This window comes from Varanus komodoensis, unplaced genomic scaffold, assembly GCF_004798865.1.
Source record: "Varanus komodoensis strain SLA01 unplaced genomic scaffold, ASM479886v1 scaffold57, whole genome shotgun sequence".
Taxonomy (NCBI): Eukaryota; Metazoa; Chordata; class Lepidosauria; order Squamata; family Varanidae; genus Varanus; species Varanus komodoensis.
Window position 1 is genome coordinate 4049443 of NW_025336182.1, and position 12558 is coordinate 4062000.

At 49.6% G+C, this 12558-nt stretch overlaps 1 protein-coding gene across 1 annotated transcript in view; it reads left to right on the forward strand.

Moving 5' to 3' along the window:
• Window positions 1-8848, forward strand: part of SNX27 (sorting nexin 27) — a 32358-nt gene extending 23510 nt beyond the window's left edge. Inside the window, exons 11-13 of the mRNA XM_044449290.1 lie at window positions 656-715; window positions 1176-1238; window positions 1734-8848. Of these exons, the coding sequence (XP_044305225.1) occupies window positions 656-715; window positions 1176-1238; window positions 1734-1781 (171 nt within the window). The 3' untranslated portion in view covers window positions 1782-8848. The remainder of the gene's footprint in view (window positions 1-655; window positions 716-1175; window positions 1239-1733) is intronic.
• Window positions 8849-12558: the final 3710 nt, after the last annotated feature.

Consider the following 12558-nt stretch of genomic DNA (forward strand, 5'->3'; position numbering starts at 1 on the left):
TAAGTGTGACTCGTGTGGGGGAGAAAGGCGCGTGCAGCTCCTGGGGCGCAGTTCTTCTGCTTCCTCAGCCTTCTGGGCACACTCGGAGCAAGGGAGAAATGGGCAGAGATGTGCCTGGGGTGTTAGAAAGGAGTGGGGCTGTGAGCGCCCCCCGCCCCCCATTATAGGAGGAGAGAGAGGTGGCCCAGTCTCCTCCTAAGACGCAGCCTTGCAGGGTTGTCACCTCATCGTATGAATCGGAAGCGGAAGGGGAGAGAATTGAGATTCTTGGCTGGAAGGTTAAGGCCGGCCAAGAGGCCTGTGAGAACCAGGCCGCGGCTGCTTTGGTGAGAAACGCCGTTGAACGTGTGACCCCAGATGTGGGTGGACTTAGCATTAGTCGTCCAGTTGTACCTCAGATCGGAGGGGCAGGCAAGGCCAGCAGCGTTCACCTCCCTGAAGCCTGGGAAGGGAGGAGGGCTGTTTTGCCCGGACCCCAGTGGCTGGTATTCCAACTTCCCCGATGCCTTTTCTTCGGGGCTACTGTAGTCCTCTTCCTATCGCAAGCTGGGCAGTTTGAACACGCCAAAGACTTCAGTTGGGAGCCCTTTGTCCTGATCTGCTTGGAAGGGTTGGTGGGAAAACAGAAGGTTGATTACTTTTGCTTCCTCCACAGTTTAATTACATGCACGAGTGTTTTGAGCGGGTGTTCTGTGAACTGAAGTGGCGAAAGGAGGTAAGCGATCACGTTGGGTGTCATCCAGGAATATGGAAAGTGCTGCTCTAGGGGCACATAGTCAGGTGCTGTCCAAGACCCACAATTCTCGATTGACACGGCATGCCTTCAGATAAGTGCTTTCCATCCGTGCCCTTTACAGAAGGCTCCGGGGGCTCCTCCGAGGCATGTGCTCCAGAGCCTTAAGAGAGGCCCTGGCTGTTTGCCAGGAGAGGCTGATGTTTGCCCCGCATCTCGTGGGGTGAGCGAGCCAAGAATGGAAGGGTGTGCTTTTTAAGGCAGCCGTGCTGGGATCTAGAGGGATGCTATTTCTGTTTGCTCACTTCTTCCTTAGATAGACTGATGAACTGGGTTGTGACTGAGTGGGCTAAACCAGAGCTGAAATGTCTGGCGGAGCCGCTCGGACTTTTCTGGCCTTTGCTTTCTTTTTACTTGTTGTAAAATAATTCTTTTTATGAAGGTGGAGGAAGAAGCAACAGACAAGGATAACAAAAACTGTAGTAAAGACAGCATGTGCAGCAAGGTAAGGGGTGTGGGGGCGGAAAGAGGTCTGTTCTGTGGTAATTAGCTGGATGTTTGACTTGTCCCTCCTTGCCATACTGTTTGGAGATGCTTCCCTGAAAAGGACGCCCTGTGATGTGTCAGGCCTGGACCTGATTCAAAATGGAATCCCCCCCCCCCCCGCTCCTCCCATTAGCCCAGCCTGTAGATCTCCAGGATGGGAGGTTTGCGTATGTGTGCTTTCCCCAACAAGTACCTTGCAGGTATCTTAAGAGTTTGGGTTGAAGGGAATTACACTCTGGAGTGCCACTTCCTGTAGCCCAGAGAAAACTGAAAAACCCCTGACCTCAGCAGGTGGGCATTCTTCCCTGCCATTAGTTACCCTTTCCCTTCTAGGGGCCCATGAAAAATCCAGCGGAACTACTTGGAATATCCAAAAGGTGTTTTGTGTCACACGTGGCTACTTTCGGCATCTTAATTCTGTTTCTCGTTTCTCCCACTCCATTTTTCTTTCCAGAATATCTTTCAGATGATGCGGACACAGCACAGAGACATTACAACTTAGCCTCGAGCCGCCTCGGACAAAAACGTATTATCCCTTCCCCGCCCCCTCCTGAGAAATTAACACTTTTTAAAAGGAAAAAAGAAAGAAAGAAAGAGGGAAAATGGTTTATTGTATTAAAGCCCTTAAACTAAATATTAATACCATTTGTGAATTTCATGTTAAGCAACTTGGGGCAGGGAACCAGCAAAGCCGTCGGAAACAAGGGAATGGGGAGTCCAGTTTATTACCAACACAAATTTTGGTTTTTCTAGTGTGCCCCCTTTCCTGGAGTCCTGTTGTTCAAAGATGGACTATGCTGAGGGAATTTTTTCCCTTTTTTTACAACTGGATATAGAAATGTACATCCATTTGCACTGTTTGGACATATATATGTATGTATGTAAAAATATATATATACAAACTATCACGCACGTATATACATATATATAATTTTCATATCAACGGCTGTTACCTTTGGAGCGCTTGTATTTCTACATGGAAGTGTCCTTCCTCCTGGATTGGTTGTGGTGGTGTTTTTGTAAAAATCTTCTGGAACAAGGGAGGAGGAAAGAAAGCAAACACTTCTTCTTGTGTGTAGGAATTCACTGGAGCTGAAACAAATTTTGAACACCATCAAAATTGAAACCAAATTATGAAATCTTTAAAGAAATTTGTAAAAATAGGATGAACTTCACTCCGTTTTGGAGGCTGCAGGGCAGGGCGGGGGAACTTTGAAAAGTCAGCACTTTGACAAGAATGTTTGATTCGGTCTGAATCAAAATATCCCAGCTGTGAGTTTGTGCAAGGGGAAAACTTCAATTCAAGACTTCAGTTTTTCAGAAGTGCAAAATTTCCTTTCAGCTCTGGCCACCTCACATCTTCTGGATTTATAACTCCTGTTTCCCCATCTGGCATTACAGCTTTTTGTTTTCACATTCATGGATTTTCAAAGTTGGTTTCTGGGTGAAAGGTGGAGGAGAGAGAGAATTTTTCTCCCCATAAACAGGCTGATGACGTGAGGATGTGCAGAGAAGGGCAGGAGAAATGGTCAAGGGGCCGGAGCGACTCCCCTCTGTGCAGCAGCTACAGCAACTGGGACTGTTTAGCTTAGGAAAAAGGCAAGTAAGGGGAAACATGACAGGTGCCTAAATTAACGCATGGCAGGGAGAAAGTGGAGAGGGGGGATGTTCCTCCTGTACCCCTCGGACCAGAGGCCACCCCATGAAGCTGATTGGTGGGACGTTTAGTGCAGGTGACAGGAAGCGCTTCTTCATACAATACGGTGTTAAACTGTGGTGCCAGCTGCCACGGGAAGTGGTGACGGCCACCAGTCTGGGTGGCTTAGAAGAGGGATTGGATGGGTCCACGAGGGAGGAGGCTGGCTGTGACTACCAGCCTTGCCGGCCGTGTGCTGCCTCCTTGACCAGGGGCAGCGGGCCTGCTTGCCACAGTTGCCGAGGAGTGTGGGCAGGAGGAGGTCTTGGACCCGTCCTCCTCCTCCTCGAGGGTTGCTGTGCCCGGCTGGCGTGCCACAGAGTGCTGGGCCAGATGGAGTTTTGCTCCGATCCTGCCTGGCTTCTCTTATATATCAAGACCAGGTAAAAGCATGAGCTGCGTCTTGCTGGATCAGACTAAGGCTGGACTAGCTAACGCCTCCTTTCCCTCCCTGGCGCCTCCAGGAGCCACAGAATCGGGGCACCCGGGGCTTGCTGTCGTGGGCTGCTGAACTTGGAAGCGCCCCACCACAGCTGTGCCCTGGGCGGTTCCCCATCCGCCACCGCGGGCGTCTTTCACGCCCTTCCGGGGCCATCCAGGCCAGCGACCATCAGCACATCCCACCGTGCCAATGCCGTTCGCATGCGTGTGGTGTGACTCGAGGCGCTCGCCCTTGTTCGTGTGCCTGCACGAGCCAAGCACGCAGCCCGCTCCGGGAAGGACCGTAGCTCAGCAGCAGGAAGCCCCCAACCCAACCCCAAGTTTCTTGGACTGCGGTGGGGGAAATCCGGAGCCCAGAAAGCAGCTGCGAGCGAGTGGAGACGACAAGGCGGTGCTAAATGGACCAGTGGCGAGGCAGCCCGTGCAGCCCCTTCCTCTCTGTGCGCGTTTTGCTGGTGAAGAAGGCACCAGAGTACTTTGAGCTGGGCCGCAGAGGAATGTCTTAGTGAATGCTCTCGCCACCCTGCCAGTTCGGTTCCCCCAGCCACCTCAGGTGTGTCCCAGATTATCTACGTTAGTTAACCAGGTGCCATGCATAGAATGAAAGACACTGGTTTTCTAAACGGCCAAGCATAAAGGGAAGGGACAGTGCGGGGTGGCTTTCAGTGAGCAGGTAATGGCAGAAGCAAAGAGGCTTTTAATGAATAGTTTGAATCTAGATGGGGTGAGATGGACGTTGTCTATGGAAAACCCTTCCTTCCTCTTTGCTGCTCTTGCCAGGATACCTCCCACCCCTGCAGCAATGCTTCTGTTTGTCCTCGTCCCCTGTCCCCGCCCTTTTAAAAGCGCCTTTTCCCAGCCGATCTGTCATTCAAAGAAACCCCTGCCTCTCACCTCTGCTTTTCAGCATTGTGCGCTTCCTTCCACAATGGTTTTGTGCAGCCATTAACAGAGTGAGTACTTTGAGCAGACAGCCACACTGAGTAACTACAGGCAGCTGGAGACGAGCTAGAAAACACTGAGTTAAGGATCTGTTTGCTGGACTTTCAGTAAGTTAACCTATTTCTTTTTGGGTGTTGTACGATATCTGGGGAAGGTGCAGGTCCGGGATTCTGGGGCCAAGACGCATTGGCCGTGAGAGTGTGAGGAGCACACAGGAGCACTAACCAAAAGATGGGGGAAAGAGAAGTGAACACGCAATTCTAGTGTTCTTGGCTGTGGCAAAGGAAAACCCCAAGCGATCTTGTGATTGTCGGGATGTTTTCAGAGGTATCTGTCACAGATGGAGGTGACATGGAAAATACTCGCAGTTTCATACTAACGCACCCACATTCAGGGACTGCACTCCTGTAAGATTTGCAGCGAACATTTAGGACAGCAGAAGCTCCATGGATTATGATGGGAGAAGATTCCTTGGCTTAGCGGTCACCCTGTTGGCTGATGTGAGCAGCTCTGAGATGCTGGGCGGGGGGGGGGGGGCCATTGGGAAGTCTTCCTGCACAGATTCAATTGTTGGAATGCTCAGGGCCGCCATCAACTGACTAAGCTTAGTCCTCTCTATACTAATTGGCATGGATATGGGGTTTTGTAGACTTGGAGGCCTAACTGCTCTTGTCTGATGTCCTAGAGACTTTGCTCCTTGGCTTTGCTACTTAAGGGTCAATGACAGCATAAATGACCCTCTGGGAAATCATTGATGACAGGCGGGCGGCTCATGCACAGCTCGGGGGAAACACAATCTCACCTGGCCAGTAAACTTCAAAATAAGAAGGAATTCTATCCCCCATATTAATGGTCCTTCGCTTTGAGTGTTGTCTTCCTCCCACTGCCCAGCAACAGTATCTTTCTCTCACTCCCTTCTAGTCTTATTTCCAACACTGAAGGTATTGGGACTATTTTCTAGCCTGCTTGAATGTCTCCCAGATCCAATCTCGGTTGCCAAAATTCAGTGTGATTGTGCCATGTTGAACCAGATCATTTTGACCTCCTTTCCTGGGTGCTGATCGGACCCGAGCAGTTTGGAATGTCTGAATCCAGTGAGAGAAAACCAGCTTGGCTTTACTTCAGCACTATGTGGCTTGAAGCGCCAAGCGACTGCTCTCCGGGTGTTGTGCGTTTTTTAAAACACAGGTGTAAAATGCAGCAGTGTCAGAAGTGTTGGTGGTTGGGTCAAGGCAGGCCTTCTGCTCCTGCATGGCTGGCTGCCTCCAGGGCGCCCTGCGGGTTTCTTGATGGGCAGCTCCCGTTATACATAAATACCTCTCCATGTTAAGTCGTTGGAGCAGGATAAGTACACACAAGGATGTCCTTTAGAGGCAGTCCCATACCTGGAACAACGACTGGCTACCCACTTGCCAAAAAGACTGGTTTTGGGTTTCCTGGGGTTAGTACGTCCTCTCTTGTTTCCCTTCTGTTTACCTGGCATCCATCCTGAAGTAGCTTTCTGATGGGGACCCACGGTTCATCAAGACAGAATCCTTTCCGGGGGAGGAGGAAGAGGGTTTGTAGGGAGGCAGGCCTGGAAGTGCACACCTTCCTCTCCTTTCCTAAACAGCTCAGTTGCCCAGATTCTCACTCTGAGTCCCATTTCGGACTGTGTGGCCACTTAGCCATTTCTAGGAAGCCCCTTGCCGGGCATTGTAGCCATGATCCCCCTACTGTGCACGCGTGCGTGCGTGTGTGTGTGAGAGAGAGAGGGAGAGAATTTCCCCCTCTGCACACTGAAAGGTGCTAGCTAGGAAGAAGAATTCTAGCCGCACCTTCCTGCCACAGTAGTGGAGGGATTTTGCAGCCAAGTCCGATGCTCTAGGGAATTAAAATGTTTCTCAGGAGCCTAGGCAGATGGCCAAATCCGCTTGGAGAGAATGCTCCCACGTACTCCCCCCACCCCCAAAGTGGCCTGGCCCGTCCTTCCTTAACTGGTATGGAAGGTGACATTTTGCATCAGGTATGTGCTGAAAAGCCCCTCTGGTTGGCCTCCAGAAATATACTTTGCATCTCGGTTATTCCCCAGGAAGTGTGAGGTGTCTGACTGGAAAAGGCAATAGTGATTCCAGTTCCTTGCCTCAGGCAAGATTTGCCCCTTGCTAATCACTCTTGCCATCCGGATTAAATTCATTCTGCAGTGTGGAGACCTGAATGTCTTGTGCATTTATTGCTGTTGGATCGCTGCACAGATTTTGCCTCTTCTCTGGCTGGACCCAGCCCCTGCTTTTCCTCCAACATGTGCGGACTTTAAAAAGGCATCCTTTAGGGCTGCCTTTCATGCTGCTTCATTTCCGAGCTCGTGACGCCGCGTCCTCCTCCTCCTCGAAATTGAAGGATTACTCACAAAGCCATCCCTGCTGGCAACAGAAGCTGAGCAGGACTTTAAATGAGTCAGAGTTTGTGTGTGTGTTCGTAGAACCATTCCGCTTGGTGTATCTCCTAATCTGAATAATCAGAACCTGGAATGGATGGAGAGGCTCTTCTTCGCGGCCCGTACTGGATAAACCTCCTATGCCGTCATGCAGCTCTGCTGGAAAGTTTTAGGCAAACACCGCGGGGTAGACGCAAGGTAACACGCAGCCCCCCTCCGGCAACATTTCCAGACCATGTCTGGTGCCAGCGTGATGCCAAAGGACAGAGAAGCCTGAGAAAGAAGCACTGGGCCAGATCAAAGGCCTGGCGAGTCCCTCATTCTGTCCAGCAACTAGCCAACGAGGGGCTCGCAGCACGCAGGCAAGCCGCCCTCCGCCCTTTCCTGTTTCCGAGTGTCAGAGCTCACATTTTGGCTGCAGATGTCCATTAATCACCTCTCTTTAAAGGATTCTTGAAGCCAGGATGGGATAAAGCCAGTCTCCTTTCCCCCGTAGGCCTGTGAGCCAAATCTGCAGTTACCCCCACCACCTGCAGCCCTTTCCCCGATTGCTGGTTTTCTGGTCTTTTCTCAGCGGCTGTCCCCCTGCCCCTCGAATTTTAATTGCCTCCTGAAAATTTAATTCCTGACAGGGAGAGCTATAGGCTAAATATAGCGGCATTTTGCCCCTGCCCCACCTTGGCTCGGATCCCATCCACTGCTGGAATGCAGCCCGAGAGCTTCTGGCACTTCATCCGGTGTTTGAGCTTGTTCAATTTTTTTTCTTAGCCTTGAAAACTAGCACCTTACTTTATTTTATTTTTCTATTTGAAGAAGAAAAGCTGAGATTCTTGGAACGCTGAATGCTAGGCTCCCCTGCCAAATCAGTCGTGTTCATTAACCTACCTTGAACCTGGAAGAGGGGAAGATGTGAGCTGAGGCAAATAAAAGAATCCTTGCCCGGGACCAGGAGAAGAGAGACTTGCTTTGCAAGCTGCCTGTGTCCCGGCTGCTTTGGTGGCTACCCTGCCAAGGAGGATGCCTTTCGGGGTGGTACTAGCAGCCAGCATCTTGCCAAAACCTCCAGGAACAGCCTGCCAGTCTTTGTGCAGGAAGGGGAACGGCCTTCAGCAAGGCAGCATGCACTCCGGGGGGAGAAGGTTTGGTCTCTCTGCTTTTTAGAGACGGGTTTGGGCAAGAGGGTCGGGACGGCGCCCAAAAGACCCTGAGAAGCCACTGCTGGTCACACACTGCGCCAAATGGACCCTTGGTCCAATTCGGTCTTAGCCAACCTCGTGCGTTTTCGAAACTCTGTTCTTTCCAATTCTACGTTTCTGTTTCAAGTCTTACTCAGCTGTTGGTTGAGGTCTGTCCCTGCCCTAGTTGAGGGTAACGCTTGAATTTCTCTGCATGTGTTGCAATTCCATATTTCCAAGCAAACAGTACCGGCGGCATGTAGCGCTGGTGACACCCACTCCCCCTACCAGTTCTGTATGTGTGCGACGGACCGACCGCCTCTTCCCCCCACACCCACCCCTGGGATGAAGCTTTTTCTAGACAAAATAAAGCAACAGCCCCTTCCTCAAACTAACAGCAGCTCGTGGAGAGAAACAGCTTTTGGGTTGCCCCCTTTTTCCTTTCATGAAGAGGAATTGTGGGTGGCTTTAATCCAACAGTCTGCCATCAAAAATTAGGCTGCAAACTTTTCTCCACCTGCCCTGGATTCCCTCTTCATTAAAAAAAAACAAACAACACTTTTATTGGCTTGGGCCAGTAATTCTTACGATCTCCAAGTTCTCTGACGCCATGCGTATGTCTGTCTGTGTCTGTCTCTCGCTTTTTAATTTATTTGAGAGATCTCTTGTAATTTTCATTGCAGTATCTTGTGTTTTTATTTGCAGTTCTAAATGTGAAAAAGAAAGAAAAATAGATGGGGGAAAGAAAAGATTGAAAACAAAAAAAAAACATTTTCAGCAGTGTTGCATTCTTCATTTTTCTTTAGAGCTAACAACTCTAAAATTTGTTTGGTAAAAGTCAATTAGTGTAACTAATTGTAACATATTCTTTTAAATAAATTGATTTATTGATGAAACGACTACTGCTTCAATCAGTCTCTCTTCTTTCCTGGGCAGGGAAAGGGTGCAGAATGATGTGAAAGAATCCAGACTTTGTATGCAGCAGCCTCGCCTGCACTTCTTAATCCTGCATTTAAATGAAACCTAGCAGTAGTTGTATGTGGAGTCATTTTGTTACCCCAGGCAAAAAAGCTTCAGGCAAGGCAAATGCTGCATATGAAAAGACCTCTGTTTGGCTGAAAGTTTTCCCCAAGTGATTTGTATCTGCAGAAAAATGGCTTTCTACAAGCACAGGTAATGTAAGATTTAATCTTTCTGGAGGTTGTGTATAGCAAGGAGGCCTAAAGTTAATTGCTCTGCATGACAATAGTTTGGCCATTTAAACCAGCTTAAATAGGCTTTCCCTCAAAGAGCCCTGTGCTTGCAAAGTTCAGGATGGGAAACAAGAGCTAATAAAGAGCTAACAATAAATAAGAGTTTATAAAATAAAACAAGAGCTGACAAATAAATGAGCCACTGTGGAACCGAATGCCGGGGGTTCTAGTCTCTCTCTTCCACCTACTCCTGACCTTGTCAGAACTCACCAGGAATTGTCCACATGCTTTGAAAGCTGGCTTGAGAACTAGGAACTTCATTTTTAAAAAAGGAAAAAAAAACCCAGGGGGGCCCTGTTTTTAGTCTGATTTCAGAGGCTTTGAATGTTCTAGTAGGCTTAAGAGATCCAAAGTTTTGCACCTGGACAATCGGAAATGCAAGAATTTCCTCTTAAAATGTTACCACTGGAAGGTTGAATCCTGTGTCACAAGCGTCTTGCAAATGTGCTATTCTGCTCCATTTCAGCTTATCAAGAACCTGCAATGCTTATCTTTACCCATATTGAAAATCATATTTGGATCCCTCCTTGGCCTTCAGAGATGATGTCACAAGAGCTAGAAACTTGTTAAATGTGGTCTGTGTGCTTTTCAGCATGTAGACGCCTTGCTTCTGCACAGCAGTGTCTTTAACCTTTTCAGTAACCCCTCATGCACGAAGGCTTCATTCCGCTTTGCCTTTATCTTGGCTCCCGCAAGGGGTTCAGCTACTGAAGTCCATAATAGGAGATGGCAGGAAGCTCTTCCTCAGTAGTGTCCACAGGATGCTTCAAGAGGGTTGAAAGAGGACTTCCCCACCTTCCCAGCTCAGGAGAGAATGGCCAAGGTGTATAAGAGGGCAAAGTGCTCTGTTTCAAATCCTGCCTCTGTTCCACTCCTTTTTATCCTGCTCTTGAAGCAAAATGCTCCCGCATTGGCTCACAAGCATCAATAATTGGACCATCTCTGCCCTCAAGGTCACAAGCTAAGAATACAGCAGGAGAGGAAGGGGTGGGGGAAAGCTGGCTGCTTCACAGGTTTGCCTTGCTGGACAGGAAACCATCTGCCACACTTGGATTTGCCCTCCGCTTCCAGTGCTCTTGTGGGCTAGCCTAGCCCTCTTTCCTTCTAGTCTACAGTTTATCCTCAAGCTGAATGTGCTTCCTTTGCCACCAGAAGTTTCTCCAGAAGCCTTTCTAGGCCACTTAATACCAGCCTGAAGACCCTGGAACACCCTTCACTTTCTCTGAGCTTCTGCAGGTGGGAAAAGCCAGGCTGGAGCCAGCATAGCTGACACCCCTTCCTCAAAGAGTTCACTGCCAGGCCAGTTTTTGGTGCTGCAAAAACCTTTTGAGGTGGGTAAGAGATTTGCCCAAGGTTGGAGGGAATCTTGGACCGCAGAGTCGGGCCCAGCCTGAAGCCCCGACTGGTGAGCTAAAGTGCAGTTCTTGCTCGTGCCTGGGATGACAAGTTTCTGATGGCAAAATAAGCCGAGGCCTTTCTCTTTAATTTCCAGCGCACCGTGGGCAGAGTCTTCGCTCGGAATTTACCCCCTCTTGTGCCAAGAGCCTAATTTCCATTGGAGCTTTGGCTCCAATGGGGATCTGAGGTGGTTTGCGTGGCAGGTCCGATTTACTGCTCTCCCTGCATTTCTGGGCCTGGAGGTGGCCCTTGCACACTGCAGAGCGAAGCTGTAAAGAACGGGAAGCCGTTGTCTTGCAGTGGCGCACAGGAGAGCTACTGCAGCAGCTTGGAAGGTGGGACGGAAGCTGCGAGCCAGAAGGGAGAGGAGTTGGGAGAGGGACTCTGCTGCCTATTGCGCCTGGGAGTCCTTCTGACTGGCCTTACAGCCAAGCCAGGCAGGTCTTCGGGTGCTGCCTAGGACAGGGATACTTGTGCGTCCAGAATCCCTCAGGCCTTCTTAGTTCACCACCTGACTTCTGACAGCCCATCCCTTATCTGCCAGGATTGCCAAGGAAAAGAAAAGGGAGCCCCTGAACATTTCTACATTTCTCTTACAGATCTGTAGCCACAGCCCTGCTCCTTCTGAGGAAGAGGTGTTACAGAAGGTAGGAATACTGCAAGAGCACAGCAGAAGTGCCTTAATGCACCAGCATTTCAGCATCAATTGCAAGAAACAATCATGCTGTTTAGAAACCCAAGTCTTCATTTCTTGACTGCTTCAGGAAGGAACTCCAGACTCGCATGACACAAAGCCATCTGAAGAGGCATGGAGATCAAACACATATTCTGGACTTCTGTCCGGCATTTTACTGACAAGTTCTTGTGGTCCTCTCCCTGTGGAAAGCAGATGAGGAAGGTGTAGACAAACGAACTGGTTCAGAGGGCAGCAAAGAAGAATGAAAAGGGGAAAGTTGAAGCCTGGAGAAGAGACAACTCCATTGGGCCGGGGGGCCTGATTTCTGCAAATACCACGAGAAGACTAAGAGTTGTCCTCTTTTTCCCAGAGGGAAAAATTGGATTTGATAAGCTTACCTGATAGGAGGGGAAGTTTCAAATTAGGAGGAAGCTCTTGCTGGCAAGAGGACCTGGAGAGGGCCGGCCATGGGTGCTCGGGGGCAACCAGCCTTTCAGGACTCGTTAATTATTAGATCGTCTTCCGGGACTCACTCGCTAAAATGAGAGGTCCTGAGCTTCAAGCCTGCGAGGGGAGGATTATACCTAATCACATACAGCGGGGACATCGCTCTGATATGCGTCTGATCTTCAGAGGGGGAAAGACAATTTTGCCTTCTGTTTGTGAGCCAAGCCAACATCTGTTCGCTTGACCTGGTTTATCTAACCTGTCTGTTCATACGCCTGAGCAGAACGCTGAATTCCTCTGTCGCCATCCACCCACAATTTCTCTGAGTTAAGCATGTTTACTTGGGGATCGGCTCCTTTGAACTCAGCAGGACTTAGTTATCCGTGAACATGTGCAGGACTGCTCATGATCTGTACTCATCCTGGCTTTCTAAGCTCGTTCATCTATCCTATTGTTTCAACTTTCTCTAATCACTAATGGGGTTTTAAACAGAGAGCGAGCGAGAACGATATGACGAAACCACTGCTTTTTCCGAGTCCCGTTAGTGCTAAGGAGCTTGCGATGCTTTTAAAGCCTCCGGCAGCAAACTGCTCAGGAGGCACTGATGTTGCCTTCTCCCCTCCATCCTCTTCCTCCCCCCAAACCTTTTCTCTTCTAAATAAGGATTCCTGCTGCTGCTGCGCATCCTTCGTACGCCAGTCCAGAGCATGATGAAGAGAGCGGACTAGTTGGCTCCAGACGTGGGCTCGTGTGCCTTTTCTTGCAGCGATGGAACTGTCTGCTTGGATTTTTGGCTTCAGCATCTCCCTTCTCTTCCAAGGTAACTTCCTTCCTT